Here is a 27,998-nt window from a genome sequence, read left to right on the forward strand (position 1 = left end):
CTGGAATCAGCTCTAGTTCCCAACGTTTCTCTTCATTGAATATTGCATGTTTCTTACTTCTTGGAAATGATACAGCTAAACATAAAGCAACATAGACAGATATGACAAGACAAATTGGTTACTTGAGATTTTAATCTACCAGAAGGATAAATTTCCCCTGTTTTAAAACCTGATTCAACCTCAAATCAGCCTAACTAACAACATTTGGTTCAACAAAAGAAACCAATAGTGTAATTTGACATATCCCATTTGTCCTTGATCATGAAAAAGATCAGAAACAAGAACAGTAATTTAACATGTGAATGAGAATGACTAATTGTATTTCTTTGATTGACCACTTCATACATGGACAAGAATATTAATGTTGAGTTAAATAAATAAAAAAAACGTCCCTTGAGTTCCCTACTAGACCAAAACATTGGTTTAAATGAACATCAGTAGTTATAACTTACAATTACTTGTGTCATAAACAGAAGCAAACAAATTTTGGGGTCATTCCACCATAATTATAAGCGAAACTTCACATTCAATTTTCATGTAAAATCAATACCACAAAAAGGAAGAAACTTTACAAGAGAATGCAAAGAGAACCCTTTTTTCTTTTAATTCGCCACTTTGATTCAATGAGCCACAACAACATCATTGTTTAGCACGTTAATCAACAAATTATCACCATTTCTATTACTTCTACTCTCACTATTCCTATCGCTCTCCCTAGATTCTAAACTTTGACTAGAAGCCTGAAAATTGACAAGCAAAATAGATTTGGGAGCCAAAAGCTTCTTCCTTTGGAGACAACATGAACCTCTATAGATCTTGCTAAGGAACCTTGGGATCTGATCAAAATCTGAAATTTGGATCTGGGTTTGGCTTGGACTCAAAGATGGGATCGAGTCAAGTCGAAATAGCTTGAGCTTGTTGGATCTGGCATTGATTTTGGAGTCCCTTAGTTGGGCTAAAGCTCCTGGCTTTAGATACCTGTGGAATGCTTCAGCCTTGAAGGATCTTGAAATGGATTTCATCTGGAAAATTTTGGGAAATTTAGATGGATACGGAACAGTGGAGTAAGTAGTAGATAGATATTTTTTTTGGATAAGAAAAAATGGGAGAGTTTTATAAGGGAAAAGAGAAGTGTTTGAGAAGCGGGAAAATATGGGTGGGAAAATTGGAGAAATAGGGCTGAGAAAGAAAGAGAATGTTTTTAGGGCTTTGAAAAAGGTAGGGCGGGAAATCCATGCATAGTTGGACTGAATCACGTGATTTCTCTTGTTTATTAGAGATTTTAAGTAGCAAGAAAACAGGGTTAAGATTTTGGAAGTATGAGGTTTTGTTTATGTAGAAATAAAATTATTCAAAATCTAGTTTTTATTTTTTATTTTTTTTTTGTGCTTTATTAAATTTAAAATCAAGTTGCATCGTATTTTAACATTGAACAAAATTTTTACAATACTATTTTTTATCTACAATATTACCTTTTTTATCGAATATTAAACTTCACTTAATACGTTTGCATCAAGATTTAGAGATAAAAGAAAATTGAGTCAAGCAAGGAAATGAATCTTTATTTTGTTTGGATATTATATTTTGATGGAATATGGAAAATTAGAGGTTTTCATATATTGATCATAAGTCTAATTTTAAAAGAAAATTCTAGGCTTGGATCTAGGCATCCAAACCACTCAAATGACTTGTTTACTGTTTAAAAATAATAAAAATACTTTTTAAAAATTTTAATGATAAAAATATGCAAGTAAATTGTTCTTATGTTTTTTTTTTTTAAACAACAAAATGGGTCAAGTAGAGGGACTTCAATACCTATGGTAGTCGTCGAAGCAATGATGAGGTAATGGCAAGGGGTGCATTTGCCAATATCCGCTTTGTTAACAAGCTCTTGAAGGGGGAGTTTAGCCCCAAGATAATTCATGTCCCAACAGGAGATAAACTCAATGTATATGATGCTGCAATGGTGCGTGTTAACATCAGTATTTAGAAATACATGACTTAAGCTTAGACCGTATTTAATAAATACGGAATATAATCTACTCGCAGAAGTACGAGGCCACCGGGCAGGACACTATTATCTTAGCTGGATCAGATTATGGAAGCGGCAGCTCACGAGATTGGGCGGCCAAAGGCCCAATGTTAGTGGTGCAAATACATCTAAATACCATGTTTTTTTGTTTCTAGCTCATCTCATCTATCAATATAATTCACCTTTCTTCCCCTTTGTTCAGGGAGTCAAAGCAGTGATTGCTAAGAGCTTCGAGAGAGAATCTGGTCGGTATGGGATCATAACATGTTGTTTCAAGGCTGGAGAGGATGCTGATACACTAGGATTAACAGGTCTCGAGCGCCATAAAATTCACCTACCAAGTAAAATCTGTGAGATAAGAGCAGGCCAAGATGTTACCATCACAACCGACACCAGAAAATCCTTCACATGTTCTGTCCGCTTCAATTCAAAGGTATGTCACGACTCAACAGTTATATGAAGAGAAAAGGGGAGGGTTTTTTGTCAAGCATTCAGGATTGGATTACTAGCTTTATGCATATAAATGTTGCTAACTTGCATGAGAATTAATCTGCAGGTGGAATTGGCTTTCTTTAATCATGGTGCAATACTTCCATTCATCATTCAAAACCTTAACAAGGAGTGAAGAACTTAGCTTCAAATCAGTAACCTCTCCACTTTGCAATCGACATTGCTTGACCTCTTTATAGGTTATTGGGGAGGGGGGGGGGGGCTTCTGCATATGATCACTAGCGGAGCAGAGAGGATTTGCATGTACCCCAAAGCATTTTTTTTTAAATGAAAAGAAGTGTGTTATACCATATATGTAAATCTTGAATATAGTTATTACAACACATTAATGTTGTTAAAATTCGTAAAAATCGCTGCTTCATTGTCTCTAGTTTCAATCAAATATGTACCGTAGAACAAATGTGCAACACCAAAAGTAACCTTGAAGCACATAAAGTAGTTTAAATTGCAAGTAAAGGCACCATGCTGAACAGTGAGACATAGCATATGGTTGAAGATAAAGGAGCAATGAAGCAAAAAGGATTAGAATCATTGAACAAATTCCTCTTTATTGCAATCATAATCAAAAGACCATGCACTTCATAAGGATATTGGAGAAAAGAAACATACAAGGAGGAGTAAAAACGGTCCAATTATGAATTTATGTAAGTGCCTCAGCTCCAGCAACAATCTCCAGAATCTCACTGGTTATTTTTGCCTGTCGCTCCCGATTATAGACAATTGAAAGATTCTTCTTCAACTCAACTGCATTATCAGTAGCATTACTCATTGCATTCATCCTAGCCGCAAGCTCACTAGCCAACGATTCCTGCAATGCCCTCAAGATCTGACTGTTCAAATAAAGAGGTATCATGGCATCAAGAATTTGAACCGGATCTTGCTCGAACTGCATAAGAGGAGAAATTGGCCCTCCTTCCACCCTCACTTTATCCCTCTCCACAGCCAGCTTCCCTTCCTTGGTTGTCAACATAAACAACTCATCTTCCACAGCATCAACACAATTCCCATTCACATCAAAAACCTCCCCTCTCACCGACAAAGGAAGCAGAGTACGGATCACCGGATCCGACTTCACCAAAGATACAAACTTTGTGTACACAAGCTCAACCTTATCAACCTCTTCAGTAACAAACAATGAGAAAACATCATCAGCAATCATCTGAGCTTCTTTTGCAGTAGGAAACCCTACTCCTTCAACAAATCTTTCAACCGAAATATCATCTTTCCGACTAAAATAAGAATTACCCTTTTTTCCTACACTAATAACAGTGTAATCCAATCCAAGACCTTTCAAATCCGAAATCCGGGACTCAGCCTTTTTTATCACTGCACTGTTGAAACTACCACAAAGACCCCTATCACCAGTTATAACAACTAGAGCTACTTTCTTAACAAGCCTAATAACAGTTAAAGGACAATCAACATCGTCACATTGTAAACTTTCATTAATAGTGTAAAGTAACTCAACTAAAGCCTCAGTAAAAGGCCTACCGTTGATGACAGCTTCTTGAGCTCTCCTAACCTTTGCAGCAGCCACCAGCTTCATTGCTTCAGTGATTTTTTGAGTGCTTTTTACTGTTTCAATTCGTTTTCTGAGCTCACGAAGGCAGCAACGAATCCGAGTAAAGGGTGAAGGAGATTGAGAGAGGCTTTTTGGTGGTAATCTTTTAGAAAATTGGAAAAATAGGTTTTGGTTAAATTGATAAAAGAGTATATTTTTATTGGAATTTGAAGGCTTTGATGAGACCCAAATAGGTAGATTTGATGAATACATTATTGAGAGAGGGGTTTTTGCAGGGTTTTGGGATTAAGCTTAGAATCCGATCAAAGTAACAAAAGATTGTTGTGGGGACTTTTTTCAGTTGTTGTAAGACTCTGTTTGGGCCTCTTTTATTAATAAATGAACCGAGTTTAGATTAAAAGAGAATTATTTTTGAAGTAACAAACAGAGTCTAAAAGACAACCCACGGGTCACTTCCACGTGAATTAGAACTAGAAGACTCAAAACGGCATGTCGTTTTGAGCTACTGTCTGTGTGACCTTAGCTTCACCCTCCAATGTCGCAAAGTCCTTAATTGAAGTTACCAAAAAGCCGAAAAACCGCAGCTTTAGAAGCAGAGATGTCAAAGCTGTTGTCTAGAATTGCTGGGTTTTTCAGCAACAGAACATTCATAGGTGTAGATAAAGCTGGGAACCGTTACTTCACTAGAAAAGAAGAGATTGATGGTATTTGTAAGTGGGTCTCATTCCCTTTTCTTTTTTTAATTTAAAAAATTTCACTCTTATGGATATGGGTATTTGTTGTTGATCCTGTTTGTTCCTTTTCTGTATGGGTTTTTTTACTTGTGATTCTTGTTTGTGTTTTTGAACTTTTTATTTGAGTTATTGGATTATTTGTCTGGGATTTTGAAGAATTGTATGAACATGTGTATTTTGTATTGCATTTCGTGTTTATAATTGTTGCAAATAGCTAGCAATTTGACATCTGGATTCCCCTTTGATTTACTTTTCTTTTAGCTATTGCTTGTTGGGAGATTAGTTTTTTGTTTACGAAATCATGTAGGGTAAGACTTGAAGCCTTCAAGGTCTAGCTAGATATGTTTATTTGATGTCTTTGAGCTGGTTTTTCATTCTTGGTTTTTATGGATTTTTCGAACTATGATGCTATTTTGCTCCAAGGGTCTCGTCTGAATGTGAGGTTTAATCGTAAGGAGGTTTCAAGAAGGAGAAAGTAATAAGGAAAATACCAGGCCTGGACACCGTATTTGGAATTAATGCAGATTTTTGTTGCCATTACTATTAAGTTTCTTTGACATTGTAGTTTCTGTCTATGTATTAGTAAAGGAGAAAAGATGGGTGGAATTCAAGGGAGAGCAAGATCCAACATCCATCTCAGGTAAGCTTGCTCGCTCTTTTACCCATGTCCATTAATCATAGCATAGAATAGAATAGACAATGATACTCTCAAAGTAACTAACCGGTATGTTTGTTAAAAGCTACCTTAACATGCACTACATTTTTTTTATCCTTACTTATGGTTTCTTGTTGTTCAATTGCTGTAGTTGAATGGATATGTTGGTTGAATGGGCAGCGAAAAGTAGCTCCGACTCCAGAGGTACTTACAAATGCATTATCAAAATTTTTCTCAAAGCACCAAAACTTTCCCTCATCAAAAGATGAAGTGAACCATGATTATACATTTAAATGGATAAATATCTCTTAAACAGATAGCAGATTTGATGAAAACATTTTGACATCAAATCTTTTACTTTGGTTGCAAGTTTTCCGGGTAAGGATCCTGGTGGAATGATTTCAACTCCAATTTGACAGTTTATTGTTTCTATCTTCAGGAAATGTTGGAACTTGAAGCAAGGCGTGAACGTGTTAGGCTTAATGTTGCCCGTATGTATTACTAGTACTAGTAGTATCAATTTACACGTCTCGATACTACATTCTCTGATAAAGATTTGTCTTGCCTTTTTCTTTTTTTCTTTTTTTTTTTTTGGGAAAAAAGTTCTGAAGAAGGAAGAAGAAGAAAGGAAAGCCAGAGAAGGCAGTAGGAAGGCTGTGAGCTCGGGTTAGTGTTTAGCTACTGCTTTTGTGTTTCCTCATTCCCTGTTGCTATATTTCATTGTCTAGTTGTTGATAACTATACTGTAACTTAAAGGTCAAGTTGGAGGTCCAGACTTAAAAAGCTTCATTCGGCAATTTCCATCTGCTTCAGAAGGTATTATATTCTTTTACCGAGCTGTGCATCTGTTCTAAAACTTAATCAATATAATTTATCAAAGCTTTGCTGCCAATGTTTTCATTCCGATGTTTTTACTCAGGTGACAAAGTTGAACAAGCATCAGATGGAAGGTAAGAGACAACAAACTGTTTTGCTACTTGAACTAAACATTGCCGAGAATTGAAGCAATAATAATGCTACTTTGTTGAATTCTTTATCACTGTGGTTTTATCTTTTTCCTAATCCAATTCCTATGCTGGATTCCCCTTTCTTTTTAACTCTCCCTGCATTGCACCAGTGACCTTTTTTTTTTTCTCGTAAAATGAGTTGCCATTGGAGCTTATTTGTTTTTCTTTTTATCATATCATGATAATTGCTCAATACTATGAATGCTTAAACGTCTCGTCTTGTATTTACAGGATCAAAGAAACACATGAAGAAAAAGAAGAGCCAATTCCAGAGTAAGTTTCAGTCCCTTTTCAAAAATATAGCTTTATACATGGATACTCTCAGCTCACTATTCTTGCTAACACGAATTATGTGTTCTTTTATCCTCCTATCTATTTTTTTCAGGTCTTCGGAACCAACAGGATCTGGTGCAACCTATAAGCCAGGAACATGGCAACCACCAACATGACGATAATCAATGCATGTTGAGAGCTATTTACGGCACCATAATGCCTACATTTCTGCCCTTCGATCCATACCACAGAATCTACTCTGAGATAAACCACCATTGTTGTCTGGTGAAGCCTCAATTTTGGCACTCTAAACGAACACATTCTTTAGCGGATCACATTTAAAATTGATTTTCATTTTTGGGTTTTGATAGATGATGGTTGGTATTCAGATTTTATCCATCAATGCATGATTTCAGGGCTAATCCTAAACCTTTTCTTCATGTTGTAGAGGTGATAAAATATTGCTAGTATTCTTTTGGTCCACTTCTCTTGAACATTTGAACATAGACAATACTATACTATTCATTAGTCTTAGTTTTGGTTCAAAAAGAACTGTCTGAAAGAGCTTAAGAGCATAAATAGCTCTGTTTAGCAATGCTTTATATCTTCCTTTAACTAGATTATGTGTAAACTTGTTCATGGGTCAAGCCTGGAAGTTCACTAAAAAATTGGAGGGTTTTGATAAAATACGAGGCTTGAAAAATGAAATTTGGGTAAAATTTAAGGCCCTTTTTTATATGAGCTGGGCGTTGAGCAAGATTTTTTTTAGCTTGAGTTTGGCTTGACTCAACCTGTTTTAAATATTATATTAATTATATATGTTAAATAATAATTATATTTATTTATATTTATATTTATATTTATATTAAATCATTAATCCAATAACAATTAAATCCATTGCCCAAGGCTTGAAAAAATTTACCGAACTAAATAATTCAACCCAAAATATAAAATTTTAAAATTTATATTAAATACAATAAAATATTTATTATATTTATTTCTATTTTTAATATAATAAAATATTTATTATATTTATTTCTATTTTTAATATAATAAAATATTTATTATATTTATGGTAGGGTTTCTAAATATAGATAAATTTTAATGTATTTTTATCGTAAGAAAATATTTATTTTAGTTTTTTAGTACATTTAGTGTATTATATTTTTAAACAAATTTAATTTTAAATAAAAATTAATCTAAAAAATCAAATATGGACAGGCTAAGTTGGGCTCGAATTTGCTTTTCTTAAATCAACCCGAGTTTAAAAAAATAAGTCTATTTTTTGGATCAGATTGAGTCTAAGCTTAAAAAAGTGACCTAAATATCTTATATCAATTCGGGGCATGAATACCTCTAATTATGTTTTGGGTTAGCTAATTTGCAAAGAAAACAATCTTCTTTTCATGTATAAGACTTGATAAGCTAAGTCTACTATTTAACTTCCATTTTTTTTTTTTTAAATGTGAAAGTATAAATTACAAAGAGCGTTCCACTGTGGCTCTTCATCCTATCCGGCTTTCCACCACCAGTCGCGTGGTGGTTCTGGCGGCATTCGCCTTCTCTTCACTTTCTCTTTCGCTTGAGGTTGACAATTGAGCCCTTTTGCTGAGTCGGTGGTGGCCGGGGATTTTGGGGTGAAATTAAAGTATATATTTTATAATAGTAAAAATATAATTTTATAATTTTAATATTTTATATCTTTATAATTTTTAAAAATTAAATTAAATATTTATTATTTTTAATGCTAAAGTATAAATTTTATCATTATTAATTTAAAATTTTATAAACTATAAAATAACTTAAATAAAAAATTTTATTTTTGAGGCCCGAGCCCTGTCAACCCCACTAGATTAGCCACTCGTGGTGGCTCATCCCCAACCTATTTTTAGCTTTTTTTACAGTTGTTGTTTCAAGTTTACAATATCATTCTATTTAAAGGTGATAGGAGTGAGGGCTTAGCAAGGGTGGCTTTCACATCAAGGTGGCTATGCTGGCCTCGATGGTGTGTCCACTAATGTGATGGACATGAATCTTCCTTTCCTTCATCTTTTATCAACAATGAAAGGCTAATTCAAGTATGATTATGAGTCTCGATTTGTAAAGCACTACAATAATAATAAAGAGAAGAGTAAGGTTTGTAAAAGTTTGGTTATTAAATGTTGACAAAGATGTGGGTGTTTATAAAATTTTCAAACAAATACTTTTGAGACTGAGTTTTCTTAGAAGAGTAATTAATTTTCTTAAAACCATTAAAAAAAAAAAAACTTCCAGAAAGTTGTCACCGTCGTGCCAGGACATGCAGGCACCATTTCAATTTTACTACTTTTTTACCTATTCAAACTTTGCTTTCTACTCCAAAAACAAAAAGGAATTCTAATAATTATTTTATAATTAAATTAGTTAAGCAATTTTTCATTATTTAATCATAAAATTTTTAAATATAGTTTCCTCCTTTTCTTCATTATATATATTAGTCAACTAGTTCACCAATAACTATTATTTAAAATGTGAAGTGGCAAAAGTTCTAAAAAAAAAAATCAAAATACTATATAATAATAATATATATAAAAATCAAAAGAAATAGCTAAACATTTATATTATTATTTTCTTCTCCTTTTCTTGACCAAACAATTCTCAACGGAAAAATGATTTTGGGAACCTTTTATTTTCATTTAAAAGTTTAATTCAATTTGAATTTATAATTGAAATTTAATATGATTATTGAATATAGGTGAAGTAGGGATGAAAATTTAATTATGTGTGGAATAATTTGTTAATTAAGTCAAAAGTTTTAGAATATTTCAAATTTTACTATGCAGATTTTGTGGAATGGGGTTCTTACGCAAAGGTTTAAGCCTGTTAAAGGGATCCGTTGAAGATGTCTTCTACCTCTATACCTTTTTGTGTTTTGTATGGAATAGTTGGGACATGGTATTCATTCAACTACTTCCAGTGGTAGATGGTTTCCTATTCGAGTATCTCAATTTGGGCTGGAGTTATCCCACCTTTTCTTTACTGATGATCTGATCATCTTTTCCAAAGCAATTTTGAAACAAACTCGGCTTCTCAAGGAAACTTTGGATAGTTTTTGTGCTTTTTCGGAGCCTCGGGTTAATGTCTGCAAGACTAATATTTTCTTCTCTAGTGGAGTTGACGAAGAGCTAGGTAATAGGATAAGCACTCTATTTGGATTTCAAATGGTACAAAATCTCATAACATATCTGGGAGTGCCTTTGTTTCATGGTAAAATAACGAGCAATACTTTGAGGTTTGTGGTTCAAAAGGTTCGCAGTAAATTGCATAATTGGGATTCCAGTCAACTTTCTCTTGCGAGCAGAATTACTTTAGTGCAATATGTGCTCCTGATAAAAAATTGAAGCGGAGGAAGCGGAAGAAGGATCGTATTCAAGTTGTTCGACTCGAAAGAAAAGATTTGAATATGATATGAAAGGAAGAAATAAACAAAATTAGTAATAAAGAAATCGAAAAAAGTAAAAGAAGAAATTTGAGAATAAAGAACAAATAAAAATTATAAATAAATAAGAAATAGATATTAAAAAAATAAAATGGAAGATGGAACAATAAATCGATGGATGGATAAAAGGATAAATGTCTAATTGAATCCTTTGAGATATAAATCCCAACAAATTTAATTAATGGCTCTAATCATCTCTACAACAAATAATCCTTGGCAATTTGAAGGGTAAAGAATGAATTCTCACAACCCCTTGAAGAAAATCGAAAAGAAAACTACTTCTAAAAATTACAATAAAGAAATCTTGCACAAAGAAACTAATTCTCATAGTTAAAAATTTTATTAATGAAAACAATTGTCTGTTTAATGAACAATGAAGAAGCCTTTATATTGGCTAGCTAAATACATCCAAATAATACTCTAAAGTATACTGAAACTCTAATTAATCTAAATAAGAAGCAGTTTTAAACTAATCTTTCTTGTTTGCCTAAGAAACAAAAACTCTTAAACAACTTAAAATACTTAAACAATATCCAAATTTCGAAATAAATAAAACCTAATAAATATAATATTAGGCTCATATATAATAAAAATTAAGCCTAAAATCGAATCCAATATGATTTAAACTTGAATTAAAAATCTGAAACTTATAATTTCCGTCATAATCTCATCTAGAAATTCTGTTCGCGCTGTCTTTACTAAAACGGTCATAACTTAAGCTGCCAAACTCAAAATTGAGTGATTCAAAATGCGTTTTGAAACTAAAAGATAGATCTTCAAACATTGTGCAGACATCCAAGCCTTATATAACACCTCATACCCAACCTAGACATTATAGTCGAATCCTGAGAAATTACATATGTACGTTTGAAAACCAGAAACCTAAAATTTGGAAATATTTTGTAAAACAATACTTGGTAATAATATTTCCAATTTTTAAAGTAAAATTGTCTTATTCGGTTACTTCATTTTAATTTCAGAAAAACACACATAAAATTACTTAATTTTGCAACGGGAACCTCAAGTTAAAACAAAGTTTTGAATATCATAATTTGGTTTTGAAATTCAATGCATTGCAATTTGAATTAAAATAATCTACAACATTAAAGCAGTTCAAAATGAAAAATAAAATCCTAAACATAAACAATCCCTGAATGTCCAAAAATAATCCAACGGAAAATAATATTTAAACTGAACAGAGTAATTAAAAAAAACAAACATAAAGTGATTTTACGGCTTAGTGTGTAACACATCTCATACAACAAGTCATTAGCATGTAAATTAACATATAGTATTTCAGATTTATGCTCAGATATAGAATCAGATATATTTTCATTAACAGAAACAGATGTAGAATCAGATCCTACTCCCATCCGCTACACTCCATCTCTGATCATCCTCACCCACCAATTAGGGTATCAAGTATCCATCTAAACCCACGCACCAATAAATGAGCGTATGTCACTTTTCAATAGTAATGTAGTCAAGCTACCAGTTAATAATATGCGGTAAATCGCCAGAAGCATATATACATGGCTGAGCCACTAGAACATATATATGTGGTTTTAAACCACCAGATAAGGCAAATAATTAAACTGCCAACATTTCTTTCATCATAATATATCCCAACCCAATGCACATGTACATACTAACAAATAATCAGTATACATATGTCATGCATACTTTTCGTATGTAATCATACTTTTAGAATTGTTAGAACACAGATCATACATATGTGATTCACATACCTTAATCATATCACTTACAGAAGCATATTAACATATATCATGTTTTCAAGACTTATTTAAGCAATATGAACCCTAAGGATAGTCTAAATATGAATCATAAATCAAAACGACCCTACATGAATTTCCAAAAATTAGGCTCACACAACCAAACTAGTTCAGCTCATGTGATCCACATGGCCTACACATACCCCAAACAACCCAGACCGTGTGGTACATATAGTTTGGCACATGACCATGTGACGTCAACAGTGGGGTTTTTGGCTTTTTATTGTTTACTATTTTTACGAGATCGAGTCACACACCTAAATATTTTCTGATGTGAAACCAACAACACAAATACTAGAATCTAAAATCGGTATTTAACAAGCTCAAATCAATAATGATTCTCTAAAACTAACATGTTAAATCGACAACATATGCCAAGCGGTAGTCCTAACATCACCAATTAACCACAAGCCCAATTAACAATTACATACCTAAAACGAGCAACAACTCTCAACAATAATTAATTTACTAGAGGAACGATTGTCTCAAGATCCTAACCTAAACAAAGATTCACATATATTAAATCTACGCCACATAAAAATAATAAGTTCATCCTTCAAAAACCTCTTTTAAAATCCAGTAGCAAAACACTTACGCACAACTGCACGAAAGATTAATAGTGAGAAAGGTAGAACACAAAGAAGCAGATTTCTAGCACGAAGGTAATAATAATGAAAGAATAAGAGGGAACAAAGATTGTATCACAAGAAAGGCGTAAGGAAGAAGAAAGAAAGAAAATAATATAAAATAAAATAAAATAAAAACAAGAAAGAAAAGAAAGTAACAGACATGAAAAGAAGATAAAGTAGTGGACGGTAGCAGTGAGGGAAACTTATGGGCAGTTTTGAAAAATAAATTTCAGAAAGAAAAAAAATTAAACTAACCACTTACCTACTAACCTAATCCTTCATCTAAATAGATTTTTGTTTTTTTTTTTTATGTTTTCAGAGTTTAAATTCAACCGAAATACTACTATATGGATCGCATATTGAAAAATTAGCAAAAATTATTCTCATTTGTTCACGTAAGGATTCAAACACAGGACCAAAAAGTTAGCTGAAACTTTACCACTGAATCAACATGTTTGTTCTTGCCAACAGACGCGCACAAATAGTTTTTAACCTAGATACTCAAACTTAGGGGTTTTAGACAAAATTTAGCCAAAATATCAAGGAAAGGATTTGAACCCAAAACCTCACATACACTACTCACAACACTTAACCACTAAACCAAATTAAATCACTTATCAATTTCTAAAAATTCAAAAACTTAAAATTTTGGGGCATTACACATAAATCCTAGATCCTATCCAAAAATTCGTTGCAAGTTGACTAATCTTTTCAGTTTGAAAATTGTCAGCTTGGTTGAATTCATGCATGTATCATTCATCGTTTTCTCGAAAAGATTCATCCTTATATATTGCCTTTAATTGAATTTTGGTTTGATTTGCTTGGCCTTTGACCTTGTTGTTGGGCCTTGAGGTAGTATAAGCCCATCACATCTATGGGTCTAAAATTGGGCCTTGAGACTCGCATTAGCTTCTTTCTATTCCTAATTATACTTTATGCAGTCCATAATGTTACCCAAATGTATTTGTGAGGAGATCGAGTGTATAGACAGGCAATTTATTTGGAGAGCATCGAATGGTATGAAGAAGATGACTTTAGTTAATTAGGATTTTTTGTGTCAACCTTGTGTTTGTAACGACCTTGGAATCTGACACTTGGAAGACAAGAATGCTTCATTTTGTATTAGGTTGTGGGTTTGCTATAGTCTTAAAGGACAATATTTTATGGGTTCGTGTTCTTCGATTGATGTATATCATAAAGGAGAGGATGTCAGATAGTATAGCATGAGGAAGATGTTCATTCTTTTAGAAGGCCCTTGTTAAGGTATGACATTTACTTCGTGAGAATTTAGTGTGGTCTGTGAGAGATGGTCGATCTATTTAATGTTGGAAGGACTATTGGATTCCGCACTTAGGGCCATTGTTTAAACGAATACCTTTTCATGGAAATCTTGTATCAGATTATCAGCTTAATGAAATGGTTACGGGAGAGGGTACGTGGAATCTTGAATTGTTTCGTGTTTGGATATCAGAAGATTTTGTTAAAAGAATTGTGAGCATTCTAGCTCCTCATCCATCAATAGGACTGGACTGGATCACTTGGTTAAACACTCAAACAAGGTCTCTGTTTATTAAAAGTGCGTATTGAGCTATTTAAGAGAGTTCGTGGCATGTTAAAGTAAGGTTGTGGAAAGTCCCTTGGATGTATAAATGGCCACAATGAGTTCGAGTGTTCCTCTGGCTCGTCTTCAAACAATGGCTCCTTACTAATGAGGAAAAAGTAAGATGGGCATTGGACAAGATCACTCTTGCTCGTTTTGCCATAATGAGTCAGAGGATATTTTACATGTGCTTAGAGATTGCTTAGCTGCAAAAGAGGTTTGAAGTGAGGTTGTGTTTTTCAGTCAATAAGGTAGTTTTTTTTTCCAAAAATCTACTTGAATGGTTCGAATATAACTTAAATGATTACTTATGGATGCCTAGTGTAGGGGTTAGTTGGTCTTGCCTTTTTGGGTTACTTGCTTAGCGTATCTGGAAAAATAAAAACCTTTTCACTTCTCAAGGAATAACTTGGAGCCTTCGTGAAATTATAAAAGTCTCTATTAGTTGGGTGAAACAATATGCTTTGGTTCATATGAAGACCCCACCTGGATAACACGAAACTGATTCAGGTCCTTCTTATACAGGTAATTGGTGCCTCTTACATACTAATGGGGCATCAAGTCGAGTGTAGGCCTTGTTTCTATAAGGGGAGTTTTGTAAGATCATAAAGGAGAGCGGGTCCTTGGATACAATCATTATTTGAGGAGTGTTAGTGTTTGATGTTAAACTATGAGGGGTTTTGGATGATCTGGTTCTCTTTCACAGGCAAGGACTTAACAAAGTGATGATCTACATTGCTAGCTTTGAGGTGGTCAAAGCTATTTATGATGAGCAATTGATAGTTTCAAATTCAACCTTGATAAAGAGGTTTCTTCAAGTTTTAGACTTATTGGACAACAGAGATTAAGGTATGTTCTTAGGGAAAAAAATAAAACTGCAATAGAAAAGAAGGTGTTCGAGTTTTTAACAAAGTTCTTGGAGAGCTTATTGTTATTTTAAAATTTGGTACAGCAAGTGAAACTTTTTCATAGTAGTTTAATATAATTATTTGTTTATCTTTCAAGAAAAAAAAGAAAGAAAAGAAAATCAAAAGCTTTACTTTATATTTTTACCAAACAAGATAGATTGCTTCAATACCAAACATTTTCTTTTATTTGTCAAAGGGAGCCTTTAAATTTAATATAAGAAACATGTGTCATGAGATGAATCTGGCTACTTGCTATACATTTTATTATTTTCCTATTACTTTTGCTTATTTCTCACTCCTATTTCTCATTTTTGAATACTGACATTATTTAAATATATTTTAAAAATTAAGGATTTGTTTGAATTTAATAAAAAAGTTCTCTGAATGGAATGATAAGAATAATCTTTTAAAAAAAAAGGCAAATATACTGGGGAAAAAAGGGTAGATTTGGACAAAAAAATATGGAACTTTTTTCCTCCATTTATGGTTAATGAATAATGATTTTTTTTTTTGAAAAATAATGTAAGAAAGTTGAGAAATAAGTTGTTAAGATATAAAAAATTTGATTTTGTTTGAACAGCTGGCTCTTGTTCATGGTTTCCCATTACAGATCTATAATATGGCAGACACAACATGTAATGCAATTAAGGTTGCTATCAGAACAAACCCAAAATAAAATTTTGGGAAAACAGTGTTGAAAGATGTACCATCTTTTGTTTTAATGTCTAAGCTACATCACCATGTTTCACATCATCATTTAAAGTTGATTAAATATAAAAATTATTGATATTATCGATTAAGTATTAATCCGATTAACATCAACATTATTATTTATAAAAAATATAAATTCAAATGTGTTAAAGTATGTTTATATTTTTATTTAAAATATATTATATATAAAAACTAAAAAAATATTGATTATTTTATTTCTTCCAGATAACCCCACAAAAATCATATATTTAAAACAATTATATTCCTGGACACATTCAATAAGATTTTTTATTAGGTAGGCTATAATAGTAATTTTCAGAAAAACAAAAATAATATTATTGGTTAAGCAATTAGTAAATAAAAGTGGGATAGTGACCCAATGTTAATCCATTGAAATCATATGGCACGAGAGAATATATATTTAATTGTCCAATTGGAATCATAAAATGTCCTAATCAAGTACTATTTAGAGCGTTGAGGGCATGGCCTATTCTTTGGGTCCATTTTGATCATCACGCCAATTTATAGATAAGCCTCTACAGTGGTTGGTCAAATCTTGTGGTACATCTTTATATCATGCATTTTTTTTAAGGATAGTTATTTTTATTTATCTTTTATTACATTTAAATTATTTATGTTTAAAATATTATGTTTTAGTCACTTACATTATTATTTTGTTATAAAGTAGTCACTCTGTCGTTAAGCTCCGTTATCTCCCTAATTACAATCCTATGTGGCAGTCAAAATGAGTTTTAAATGCCAACTTGGATGTCTAATTTGGATAAGAATAGTTTTTATAGTCAAAATGAAAAAGAAAAAAAAAAGGGAGACGAACAATTTTTTACCAGTTCAAAGTATAATTAATTTAAAATTTTTAATTAATTAAATTTATTTAATTAAATACCTATTCTCATTCCAATTAGACATCTAAGTCAGCATTTAAAACTCATTTGGACTGCCACATAGGATTGCCATTAGGGAGATAATAGAACCTAACGGCAGAGTGACTACTTTGTAACAAAGCGATAATATAAGTGACTAAAATGTAACATTTCAAACATAAGTGATTAAAATATAATCAAGCAAACAAAAGTGATTATTTTTGTAATTTACTTTTTTAATGTATTTAGTTTTTATTATTAATTTATTTATCTTCTGAAATATATTTTTAGTATCCAGTTAATTTGTTTTCATTAATTTCATCAAATAATTTTAAATTTTTTATTTTATTTAAAAGTGTAAAATATTTGTCTAACTATAAAAATGCTAGATATATATACTATAATTTTATAGATCTATAAAAATAAAATTTGTAGTAAATTATAATTATATTTTTAATTTAATTCATCAACAATTTCAAATATTAAATTTAAGCTTAAAATATGTTTTATTTTATCTACTTACTTAGGTAATATGTTTATAAGGTTAAAAGTATTAACTTATATGTCTCTATCTTTGCTTTGTATCAAATTAATTTCTAATATTTAATTTATATTTAATATTTTTGTTTTTTATTTAAAATGAGGTCTAATTAGATACAAATCTAAACATAATGATTTTCTTAAATACAAGGACATAAGTAAAAACAAAATAAAAGCCCATGTTCTCTGCAATAACTACCAAGGAAAATTAATATCTTGTATTTATTATTATTATTATTGAATGCTGTTTAGTCTAGTTGGATAGAGCATGCCTAATATTAACATATACCATTTTTTTTATTTTAAATTTTGATTTGACTTTGACCTTATCTGTAATTAGTTAAAAACTCAAAAGTTAAAAAAAAAAAACTAGGAACAAAAGGACAATAAAATGTACAGAAGAACGACCTTTCAATTGTCCTATGGCTGCTGCCGACAAGTCAAGGAATTAAAAATAATATAATATAATAAAAAAGAAAACTAATCTCCCAGTTTCACATTTCATTTTTATTTTTATTTTAAGGTATTGTTAATGGGTTAATATTTGGTAAATGGATCGTATATTTTTTTATGCTACAAATAGTTCTAAAAATATAGATATATTTATTTTTAATATTTTATTATATTCTTATAAGATATTTGATAATTTTAATATTTACTTGTAAAATTTAAAAATTCTGCTGATAAATGTATCAAATATTATTTCATTGTTAATATATATTATTTATCTAGATCTAACTTTGATCTTATAATATCTTAAATGTTAAAATATGCAACAAATTTATGTACTTTTTATACGTTTTAATTTAGTCTTTATATTTTTATTTTAATAAATTTAATACTATTTTTAAATTTAAAATGTAAATTCAATTGTAAACAACGTTAAAAATTATTTTATTAAATTCATATTTATTACAATGTCAATTTTTTAATTATATAGCTACCAAGTGATTTTTTCTATTTTTAGATCTTACATTAGCGAATTTAATGGAATAATTTTAACTATTTTAATAATTAAATTTAAAATTTAAAATATAAAAATAGAGAAATTAAAATTTTAAAATAAAAATAAAATTACTAAATGTCAAATATCCGAAAAGTCAAAGCTTTTACTCATTAAATCAATTAACTTTATTTCAAGTTTAGATCTAAAAAATAAAATTAGGGAACTTTGCATTTATTTTAGTGATAAATAAACTTGAAATTTCTAATGGATTTTAAATTTAAGAGTTTTTTTTTTTTATGGGGATGAGACGAGAAAAGGCAATTTTTTTTTTTGCTTGAAAGGCGGGCATGGAATAATTTTGACATTTTCTTACTTCGCTCCGCCTCGTCTCAAAAATTTGAAATTACTATTTAACCATACATGTTTAACTTTTAAGAAAATAAACGTTAATTATACATTATACAACGAACATTAAAATATTTAGATGAGATATTCATAGATTATGCTTCAATTCTATATATGTGAAATGCACATTAAAATTATTAAAAATAAGAGCGATATAACGAGATGGTTGTGAATGTACCCAATAATAAAACAAATAAATTAAATCTTAGATCTAGCTTAAATTTTATAATATCTTGATTACTAATTTTAAACATATTCAAATTGATAAAAGAAAAAAAAAGTAAATTGAGTTGAAAAATTGATGTATGATTTATAATTTTAGTGGAATAAGAAAATTGAAAATTGAATAAAAACAAAATCAAAATCATATTATACTTTTGGGGAAACTTAGGATACCTTTTGAATAATAAAAAAAAAGAGAGAGATCCTTGAAATGTTGCATTGAAAGTGGGGAGGGAATCATAACTATAGATGGATCCATTTTTAAAACAGAGCAACACTTTTAGCACTCACGAACTTTCTCATCGCCTCACACCTGCACCATCACTACACACAAAAAGCTCCCTTATCTCTTCTCTCGCCTTTCATCACCTTCACCCCCACTTTTTTTTTTTTCTTTTCTATATCATATTTATATTTGTTTTGAAAAATTACGTCTATAATTACAAGTAATAAATTAGAAACATTGTCAAATTAAAAACTCATAATTGATGTGTCTATGTATCGAGTTGGTTGAAGTCTGGTTCTAATTTTTAAAGTATAGGCTCGTTATTAATTCAACAAATTCGCTTGATAAACTCATTTTATATATTTTATTATTAAAATTAAATTCAGATCAAATGAGATGAGCTACTCAACTCATGGATAAATTTAATAAACGATACCTTTAACTTTTCTTTAAATATTTTAATTTCTTAAACAATATTCTAGCTTCGTACCTCAATCTTAATCGTAAAATTAGATTGTTAATATTTTATTATGATTTATAATTGAATTAAGAAAAACAAAATTTCATTTATTTTGGGTAAGAGCAAAAGGGGAAGATTTTTTATTGTCTAAAAAAAAAACTCATAACTTAAAGTAGATAGGACTTAAAGAAAAGTGGTATGCGTCTCAAATAGCAATGGGTGATCTCACCGCTGACATCATAATTAACTTCAACATCAAACAACAGTTTTTTTTTCTTTAAAAATTAATTCTTATCCACTATCATCTTTGCATATAAAAAGTAATTGTTTAATGATTATAAAAATAAAAATTGTTTATGTGTAAGTTTGAGGCGCTGAATTTAAGGTTTTAAAATTAATTAAATCAATTATTAAAATTTATTAAAAGTAAAAACTAGGATTCAACAAAATTTTTAATTTAATTTAATGATTCTGAACCTTTTATTACATGCCACTCAATTTTATGATTGAATTAAATTTATATTTTATTTTATAAATTATATGCAAATTTTAAATTAATTTTTCCCAATTTAAATTTATAATTCCATCCTATGGATAATTATTTAGATAGGTGTTATTAATATTTGTTTTAAAAAGAATTTATTAGGTTAAAAAATATTACTTTTCAAATGTAAAATAAAATTTGGAGAATAAAAGATTAATTGCAGAATAATTTTCCAAGTAAAAAAATATTATTTTGTAATTTTCCCAATTAAAGAAATTGATGTGTAAATAAAAATTACGAAAAAGGAAAAAGGAAAGGAATTTTACTGTGAGAAAGAGTTTCATACAGTCACAGACAGTAGAAGACTCCTTCCTCTCTTTCTTCTCTCTCATTTGTCTTATATAATATATATAAAGGAGAGAGTATACGTATATTTTCGTTTTCTTCTTAACTTTTTCACAGCTTATTTTTCATTTAATTTGCTCTTTCTTCTGTGGATTCAATTGATCACCGCATTTTCCGGCATTGGCGCCGCCGAGCTCACTCCGGCTACTGCTTTTTTGGCCATTCCATTCGGATTCGTTTTCGAGTAAGTTTTGAATTTTTGTTCCTTAAGATCTATCTATCTATATATATTGAAAGAAAGAACATATTTTTCTACAAATGCTAAAGTGTAATTTAGATCTATTATTTTATTTTATTTTTTAGTTAATTGGGAGCGAATATGACTGTGGATGAAGTGATGGCCGTGCATGCGGTGGAGGAGGAGATGGCGGCATCGTCTTCGTCCAAGGTTGAGACTGTGGTGAAGGAAGATCACGGGAAAGAGAATGAAAAGGAAGATCTTTCCAATGGCACCAATGGGAAGACTGTCAGGGAAGAAACTGATGGTGACGGTGATTACGTTTTCGTTAACGGAAACGAAGCCGAAAACGGAGATCTAGTGGAGTCGGATCTTAACAAAAACGGCAATGGCATTGGTGTGGAAGATCAGGGGTTTGAGAGTTTGGAGACTAAAGGAGAAGTCAAATCTAAATCTGATTTGGTAGAAAAGGATGAATCTTGTATTGGAATTGTGGATCAGGACAAAGAATCAGTGGAACTGTGCCACGTGGAGGCTCCCGTTGATGAACAAAAATCGGGGGATCTTGTCGAGGGCGGTCCTGTTTCTGCTACTAATGCTGGAATGGCAGATCAGAATGGAATCTCTAAATTGACTGAAGATGTATTTGTTGATAAGAATATAATTAAACACACTGTTTCAGAAGCTGCTGTTGTTGATTCCAGTGCTAGACAGAGTGATGAGATTTCTCCTTTCTCTGGCCCTGATGGTAATGGCTCGGCTAATGATAGTGCCCTTGATTTTAGGTCAAAAGAGAATGAGGGCTCCGAAATAGCTGTAGCTGATGATGGTGATTGCAGTGGAGATGGTTTAGTTTATTATAGTGTTGAAGCCCCTGTTTCTGAAGGTGATGTTCTTGATTTCAGGTCAAAAGAGAGTGAGTGCTCCGAAATGACAGTAGCTGATGATGGTGATTGCAGTGGAGATGGTTTAATTAATGATAGTGTTGAGGCCCCTGTTTCTGAAGCTAATGTGCTCAATTTCAGGTCAAAAGAGAATGGGGGCAATGAAATGGCTGTAGCTGGTGATGGAGATTTCAATGGAGATGGTTTTGTCAATGACAGTGTTGAGGCAACTGTTTCTGAAGATACTGTTCTTGATTTCAGGTCAAAAGATAATGAGGGCTCTGAAATGGCTGTAGCCGATGATGGTGATTGCAATGGAGATGGTTTAGCTAATGATAATGCTGAGGCCACTGTCTCTGAAGCCAACGTTATCAATTCCAGGTCAAAAGAGAATGAGGGCTCCAAAATAACTGTAGCTGATGATGGTGATAGCAATGGAGACAATTTAGCTAATGATAGTGCTAAGACCACAGTCTCTGAAGCCAGCGTTATTGATTCCTGGTCAAAAGAGAATGCGGGCTCTGAAATGGCTGTAGCTGATGGTGGTGATTGCAATGCCAATGGTTTATCTAATGATAGTGCTGAGGCCACTGTCTCCGAAGCCAATGTTATTGATTCCAGGTCAGAAGAGAAAGAGGGTTCTGGAGTGGCCGTAGCTGCTGATGGTGATTGCAATGGAGATGGTTTAGCTAATGATAGTGCAAACGCCATTGTCTCTGAAACTAATGTTATTGATTCCAGGTCAGAAGAGAAAGAGGGCTCTGAAATGACTGTAGCTGCTGATGGTGATTACGACGGAGATGGTTTACCTAATGATAGTGCTAAGGCCACTGTCTCTGGAGCCAATGTTGAGGAATCTGAAGTGGCTGTAGTTGTTAATGGTGATTGCAGTGGAGATGGTTTAGCTAATGGTTCTGCTGAGGCCGCTGACTCTGAAGCTGCAGTTGTTACCAGGAATGAACATAAAGAGGTCTGTGATGATGGGGTTCCTATTGTCTCTGTGCCTGACAGTAATGGGGATTGTTTCCCTGATGTTAGTGAAAATGACACTGTTTCAGAAGCTATTCTTGTTGATTCCAGGGTTGAACATAACGACGGTATTCCAGTCTGTGTCTCTGGTTCTGATACTGTGGAAGACACTTCAGAAGTTTTCAAGCCTGAACAGAATGAGTCTGAAGCTGATTCTCCTGGTCCTGTATCTGATGGTGATGGTAATGGATACAGGCCTGAGCAAAATGGGTTTTCTGGAATTGCTGAGACTGTGCTCCCAGATGTTGTATCTGGAAATGAATTGGTTAAAGATGGGGAAAGTTTAACAGCTGTGGATGATTTTCCTGTGGAAAGTGGTTCAGACTTGGAACCAAATACTGAACGAGATTTGCGCATGAAGGCAGATATTCATTTAGAAAAAGAAACCGCTAATGGTTCTTTATCTGATGAATGTGGAGAGGCCTTGCAGGATGTTCACACTCAGGATGGTATTTCAGAGGCAGTTCAGATTGACAACTCCAGTGATTCAGGTTTAAACTCACAACAAGGTCAGTCTCCTGAATTTGTGGAAAGTATAAATGAGAATGTGCATGTTGAAAGGGTTACTACTAATGATATGGTAACTGACTCAGCTGATGTTGCGGAAGGCTCATCCTCTAAAGTTATGCTCAGTAATAATTTAAGCATTGAAAATGGTGTTAGTGATACTACAGATAAGACTTTTCCACCTTCTTCTGTTGATGATGAGAACCTGGAAACTGAAGGTGAGAATAGCAGAGTGGGTTTAGATCCCTGTCTTGTTGAGAACTCGGAGATAGATATAAAGGCTGAGAGTGATTCTATTGATGATAAATTTAAGTCAAGATGTGTGGCAAATGACGATGATTCTATCATATCCAAAGAGGCTGAGGTTTCAAAAGTGCTTGTTGAATGTCATAGCACTGAAACTGATGAGAAATTGGTAGCTGTGGTTGATGTTCAAGATGATAGTAACTCGGTTGCTGCTGTAAGTAATGATGAGAAAGTATCCGCCCCAATTGAACAATTGTCTGCAGATATTTCTGACAATGATGAGCTTGTATATGAATCTAGAGAGTCAGATTGTGATACTAACAACAATGAGCAAACTTGTGCTGTCATAAAGGGTGGAATTCAGTTTGGTAGTGTTGTTACAGGTCAAGAACCAGAAGGCGTTGATGAGGTTGAAAGGAAAAGTCCATTTTACTTCTTGATCAGGGTCCCAAGATATGATGATGAAAATTTAAAAGAAAAAATCAGGCTTGCTCAAATTAGAGTTGATGAAAAAACTCAAAGTCGGGATGCCATTCGGATTGAAATACAAAAGATGAGGGTAAGAATGTTCATGATGTCCTTTCTGAAAAAGAAATCATATATTTGTTTGTTTCTTTTCTAATGGTTGATAAAATACTTAAATAATAGGCTGTTTGCAAGAAATATGGCGATCACATTGATGCTGCCATATCCCAAGAAAGAGCAGTACGAGATTTGCATAGGTCCAAACGTCAAGAAATAGACTCTATTCAATCTATGATGAACATTGAGGATATTGATGCTCAGGTAAGTTCCTGTTTTATTCCATTTTGGATAGTTTTGTCTAAATTTGCTTTTTAAATATATGATTGATTGTTCTCACTATATCACCTGCAACCAGATACGAAACATGGAGCACATGTTACAACATGAAACCATGCCTCTTAAGGATGAAAAACAGTTTATTCATCAAATCAAGCAATTTAAGCAAACTCGTGAAAGGATCTCTTCTAGTATGAGTAAGCAGGATGAAGTTCAGCAGGGTTTGGACCAAAAAGACCAAATTAAGGAGCGCATGAAGGTAGTAATTTCAGTTTACTCTTCTTCTACCCGCCTTTATGTTTTTATTTTTCTTTTGCCTACTTTGCTTTATGATTATAGATTCCCTTTGTATTGTCTACTAAAATTGTGAAGAATTGAAGGGAGTCATTCCTTAGTTTTATTTTTTTGATAATAATTAATGTAGGATGATATCCACCATGTTAGTTGTTAGACCGTACATCTTTGTTCTGTAGTGTTAATACTTTTTTTATTGCTTATTTAATTTCATTCTTCTCCATGTACAGTCTTTAAAGAAAGAAGCAGACCAATTGAAAATCAATCTCCTGAAGGCTGAGGCAGTTACTAAGGCTGCTAAGAAAGAGTATCACGAAGAAACTGAAAAGTTAAACAAATTGCAGTCCCAGTTCAAAGCTGCTGATGACATTCGCCAAGAAGCTTACGTGCTGCTGCAGAGTTTGAAGAAACAATCATATGAGAAGGTACTTCTAATCCCTGCGAGCCTTTCTTATTATGTATAGGAAGATGGTCTATTATATCTCTCTTACATCATGATAACTTCTGGTCACTCTAAGATCCAAAAAAAAGTGAAAGCCCATATTATAGGAATGAGATGTAGAAGTTATTGTACACTTGTTTTTATGTTGTATAATGCATTGTTAGTGTTTCATCCATTGAATTGTATGTTGCATACCAGGATTGCTTTAAGAATGTTTTCCCATTATTTTCCTGCTGTATCTGTTGATTCGGCAGGTGTTCCTGCTGGAACTAATTTGGTGGTTTTTATTTTCTATTCTGAACTATGTTTAAGGTCAATTGAGATACTGCTTCTTATCTTCTAGGCTTCTTGCTGGAGGTTGATCACCATTCCTCTAGTTTTTTACTTCGTATCTCTTCAATATGGTCTGGTGTTGTAGTGTAATAAAATTGCATTTTATTTTTCTGTTTAGGTTGAATATTTGTTTATGAAAGTAAAATATTGATAAAAGATGATGACCTACTCTTGAATTTTGCAGAACAAATCCTTCTATCAGTACAGGGATGATGCAAAGGCAGCAAATGATTTGGCTTTGAAAGGGGACAAAGAGGCACTTCAAAATCTGTGTGTTAACCAGGTGAGCTTATGCTTTTAATTTTATTTCTTCAATGTCAAAATCGTATGTATATTTGTCTAAAACAGTTGATGGTTCAGGTGGAGAAATTTATGGAATTGTGGAACAACAATGATGAATTCCGTAAAGAGTACATCCGATGCAATACCAGAAGCACATTAAGGAGGCTGAGGACATTAGATGGTCGTGCACTTGGTCCTGATGAGGAGCCACCTGTAATTCCTGCAATTCCTAAAGTTGTAAACGAACAAGTGGCCAAGGATCAAACAGTTTCCAGCTCAACTTTGGAAGAGCGAACTCAAGAGAAGACTGCACCTGCAAAAGCTGAAATAGCTAAGGCTAAACCTGCGGCAAAGTCCATGGAACAAAAGAACCTGACTAGTAAATCAGAAAAGCCTGTGAAATCTGTCCCTCCTGCAAGTGGTTCAACCACTGCTTCTAGCAGGGATAAAATTGAAGAAGCAGAAGAAAAACCAAAGATAACAAAGGAGGAAGAGGAAATGGCTAGGAAGGCAGACGAATCGAGAAAGGAAGAGGAAGCAGCAAAATTAAGAGAGCAACGTCGGTTGGAGGAGATAGCTAAAGCTAAGGAGGCACTAGAGAGGAAGAGGCGAAATGCAGAGAAGGCACAAGCCAGGGCTGCACTAAGAGCTCAGAAAGAAGCTGAGCAGAAAGAGAAGGTAAATTCCTCTTGTTAATTGACACTATATATTCCATATTGGGTCCTTGTAATGTAGCAATACTCGATACATTTTGCTTGTATATGGATTCAGTGGAATAATCCTTCATGCAGGAAAGAGAAAAGAGGGCAAAGAAGAAGGAAAGAAGAAAGGTGGCTGCAGCAGGAGTAGGGGATGCAAGTGTTACAGACGAAACCGAATCTGCTCTGACTTTGGAAACTCCAGCTGAAACTCCAAAAGATTCTGAAAGTAAAGAGAAACTTGTGACAGTGGCAAAGAGATCTCAAAAGCCACCACAGTTCACAAAACAAAGCAAGGCAAAATCCATTCCGCCGCCACTTCGTAACCGTGGTAAGAGAAAGATGCAGCAATGGATGTGGGTCCTTGTTACATCCCTGATTGTTTTGGCCTTGTTTTTGGCCGGAAACTATAACTTCTCTTTCAACTTTGGGCTGCTGCAAAAGTTTAACTTTTAGACACACACACATATATATACAAATATTGGCTCAATTAGCTGGCAAGTAATCAACATAGTCTGGGTCGATATCTCCATTTGATATAGGCAATTCTTTTGTGCTCTTCTCGGGGTGGTTTTTTTTTTTTTTTGTCATTATTTATTCCTTAGTCTTGAATTCTATTACAATAGTGTTATTGGATTAGATTGGTTGATGGTCAACTGCTAAGTTAATATAAGAGAACTTCCACTGGTATTGTTAAGTTGGTGTGTTAATGGACGATATATTATTATTATTTTATTATAATAATAATAATAATAACGAGATACTATACTGGTTTCTTTATAGACTTCTCCCTCCTCTACTATTTCTTTTTCCCTTCATCAGAATTATTTTGTGAAGGAATCTTACTTTTTTTTTCCTATGTTAAAAATACTCAACAATTAAACTCTGCGGTCATAGAAATTATATTATCATTTTATCATAGAAGAATATCCACAAAAGAAATATATACTTATTTTCGGAAAAATAGAGATGGCTAAACAATCTTATTTAAGGGGAGTTTTGGGTAGCTCTAAACATTATATATGTAAAAAGAAAAAGATGGTTAAACCATTCAAAATAATCGTAAACTATTTCACTTGAACATTGAACAAATAATATAGGTGAGTACTTAGTACAAAATCGAAGGACTTATTTAGAAATGAAATAAATTAAAAGTTTTTGTTTATTGAAAAATTAAATTAAAAGTTCAGATTTATTGAAAAATTAGAGATGAATAACACAAGGGTTAACCCTTGAATGCCAATGAAAAAAACAATTTTGGATGTGAATTTGTCGTCAATATATCCTTATTATGTGCCAAAGGCATGAGACTTAGATCCCACATAAAAAAGTAAGAGATTTCCTAGTGAAGTTTATATGGATTTAGACTAGACTTGATTTAATAATTAATTTTTGGGAAGTGATTCTCTAAAGATCTGTACCACCTTTAATCGAATAATTCAAATATTACGGAATTCATTCTTAGATTTTTAGTCTTTTAGTTGTTTAAATATGAAATGACACAAATCTTGAGAATTTACACTTAATTTTCTTTAGTAATTTGTGAAAATTAAATAAAATTAAATTTTCATGTATAAAATAACACAAAATCATAATTCATATATAACATTGCACATTTGACAAAATTCATATATAATTTTGAGATTTATCCCATAAGCACAAAAGATAAGACCTTGAAGCCAAACATGAGAATCAAACTCATTTTTTACCAAGTTAATGACCTTAGTCAAATGAGTTCCAACATTCAATCTTTTATCTCGAGTGGACTTGATCTTTGAAAGTGGAACTCAATTGACCTCGAGCCAAACTTTGAGCTTGAGTTTCGACTTGTGCTCTACTTGACTCAATTACACCCCATAAACATACGTCCATGAAAGGCGACG

At 32.4% G+C, this 27,998-nt stretch overlaps 5 protein-coding genes across 7 annotated transcripts; 3 read left to right on the top strand and 2 right to left on the bottom strand.

The window, feature by feature from the left end:
- Positions 1–620: 620 nt before the first annotated feature.
- On the bottom strand, positions 621–1,022 carry LOC108481385 (uncharacterized). Its single transcript, XM_017784527.1, has one exon. The coding sequence runs from the start codon at positions 1,020–1,022 to the stop codon at positions 621–623; it is 402 nt and encodes a 133-aa protein (XP_017640016.1).
- A 130-nt stretch (positions 1,023–1,152) lies between these two features.
- LOC108481386 (aconitate hydratase, cytoplasmic) lies at positions 1,153–2,892 on the top strand. The gene is made up of 5 exons (XM_017784528.2): positions 1,153–1,218; positions 1,802–1,966; positions 2,050–2,148; positions 2,235–2,465; positions 2,589–2,892. The coding sequence occupies exons 1-5, from the start codon at positions 1,153–1,155 to the stop codon at positions 2,655–2,657; spliced, it is 630 nt and encodes a 209-aa protein (XP_017640017.1). The 3' UTR covers positions 2,658–2,892.
- A 172-nt stretch (positions 2,893–3,064) lies between these two features.
- LOC108481990 (ATP synthase gamma chain, chloroplastic-like) lies at positions 3,065–4,430 on the bottom strand. Its single transcript, XM_017785095.2, has one exon. The coding sequence runs from the start codon at positions 4,314–4,316 to the stop codon at positions 3,183–3,185; it is 1,134 nt and encodes a 377-aa protein (XP_017640584.1). The 5' UTR covers positions 4,317–4,430; the 3' UTR covers positions 3,065–3,182.
- A 28-nt stretch (positions 4,431–4,458) lies between these two features.
- Positions 4,459–7,285, top strand: LOC108481989 (uncharacterized). 2 transcript variants are annotated; one of them, XM_053030286.1, is made up of 9 exons: positions 4,459–4,774; positions 5,387–5,438; positions 5,605–5,657; positions 5,893–5,944; positions 6,057–6,119; positions 6,210–6,269; positions 6,373–6,403; positions 6,692–6,733; positions 6,846–7,285. In XM_053030286.1, the coding sequence occupies exons 1-9, from the start codon at positions 4,766–4,768 to the stop codon at positions 6,907–6,909; spliced, it is 426 nt and encodes a 141-aa protein (XP_052886246.1). In that variant the 5' UTR covers positions 4,459–4,765; the 3' UTR covers positions 6,910–7,285. The 2 variants fall into 2 exon arrangements, with proteins under 2 accessions (XP_052886246.1, XP_017640583.1); XM_017785094.2 differs by having other exon boundaries at positions 4,460–4,774; positions 5,382–5,438.
- Positions 7,286–20,321: 13,036 nt separating this feature from the next.
- LOC108482965 (uncharacterized) lies at positions 20,322–26,895 on the top strand. 2 transcript variants are annotated; one of them, XM_017786094.2, is made up of 8 exons: positions 20,322–20,605; positions 20,757–23,824; positions 23,914–24,051; positions 24,146–24,325; positions 24,591–24,785; positions 25,320–25,418; positions 25,496–26,095; positions 26,209–26,895. In XM_017786094.2, coding segments are annotated over exons 1-8 (4,644 nt in total). In that variant the 5' UTR covers positions 20,322–20,604; the 3' UTR covers positions 26,572–26,895. The 2 variants fall into 2 exon arrangements, with proteins under 2 accessions (XP_017641583.1, XP_017641582.1); XM_017786093.2 differs by having other exon boundaries at positions 20,325–20,605; positions 20,725–23,824.
- Positions 26,896–27,998: the final 1,103 nt, after the last annotated feature.

Source organism: Gossypium arboreum, chromosome 1 (assembly GCF_025698485.1).
Source record: "Gossypium arboreum isolate Shixiya-1 chromosome 1, ASM2569848v2, whole genome shotgun sequence".
In the NCBI taxonomy this organism is placed as follows: Eukaryota; Viridiplantae; Streptophyta; class Magnoliopsida; order Malvales; family Malvaceae; genus Gossypium; species Gossypium arboreum.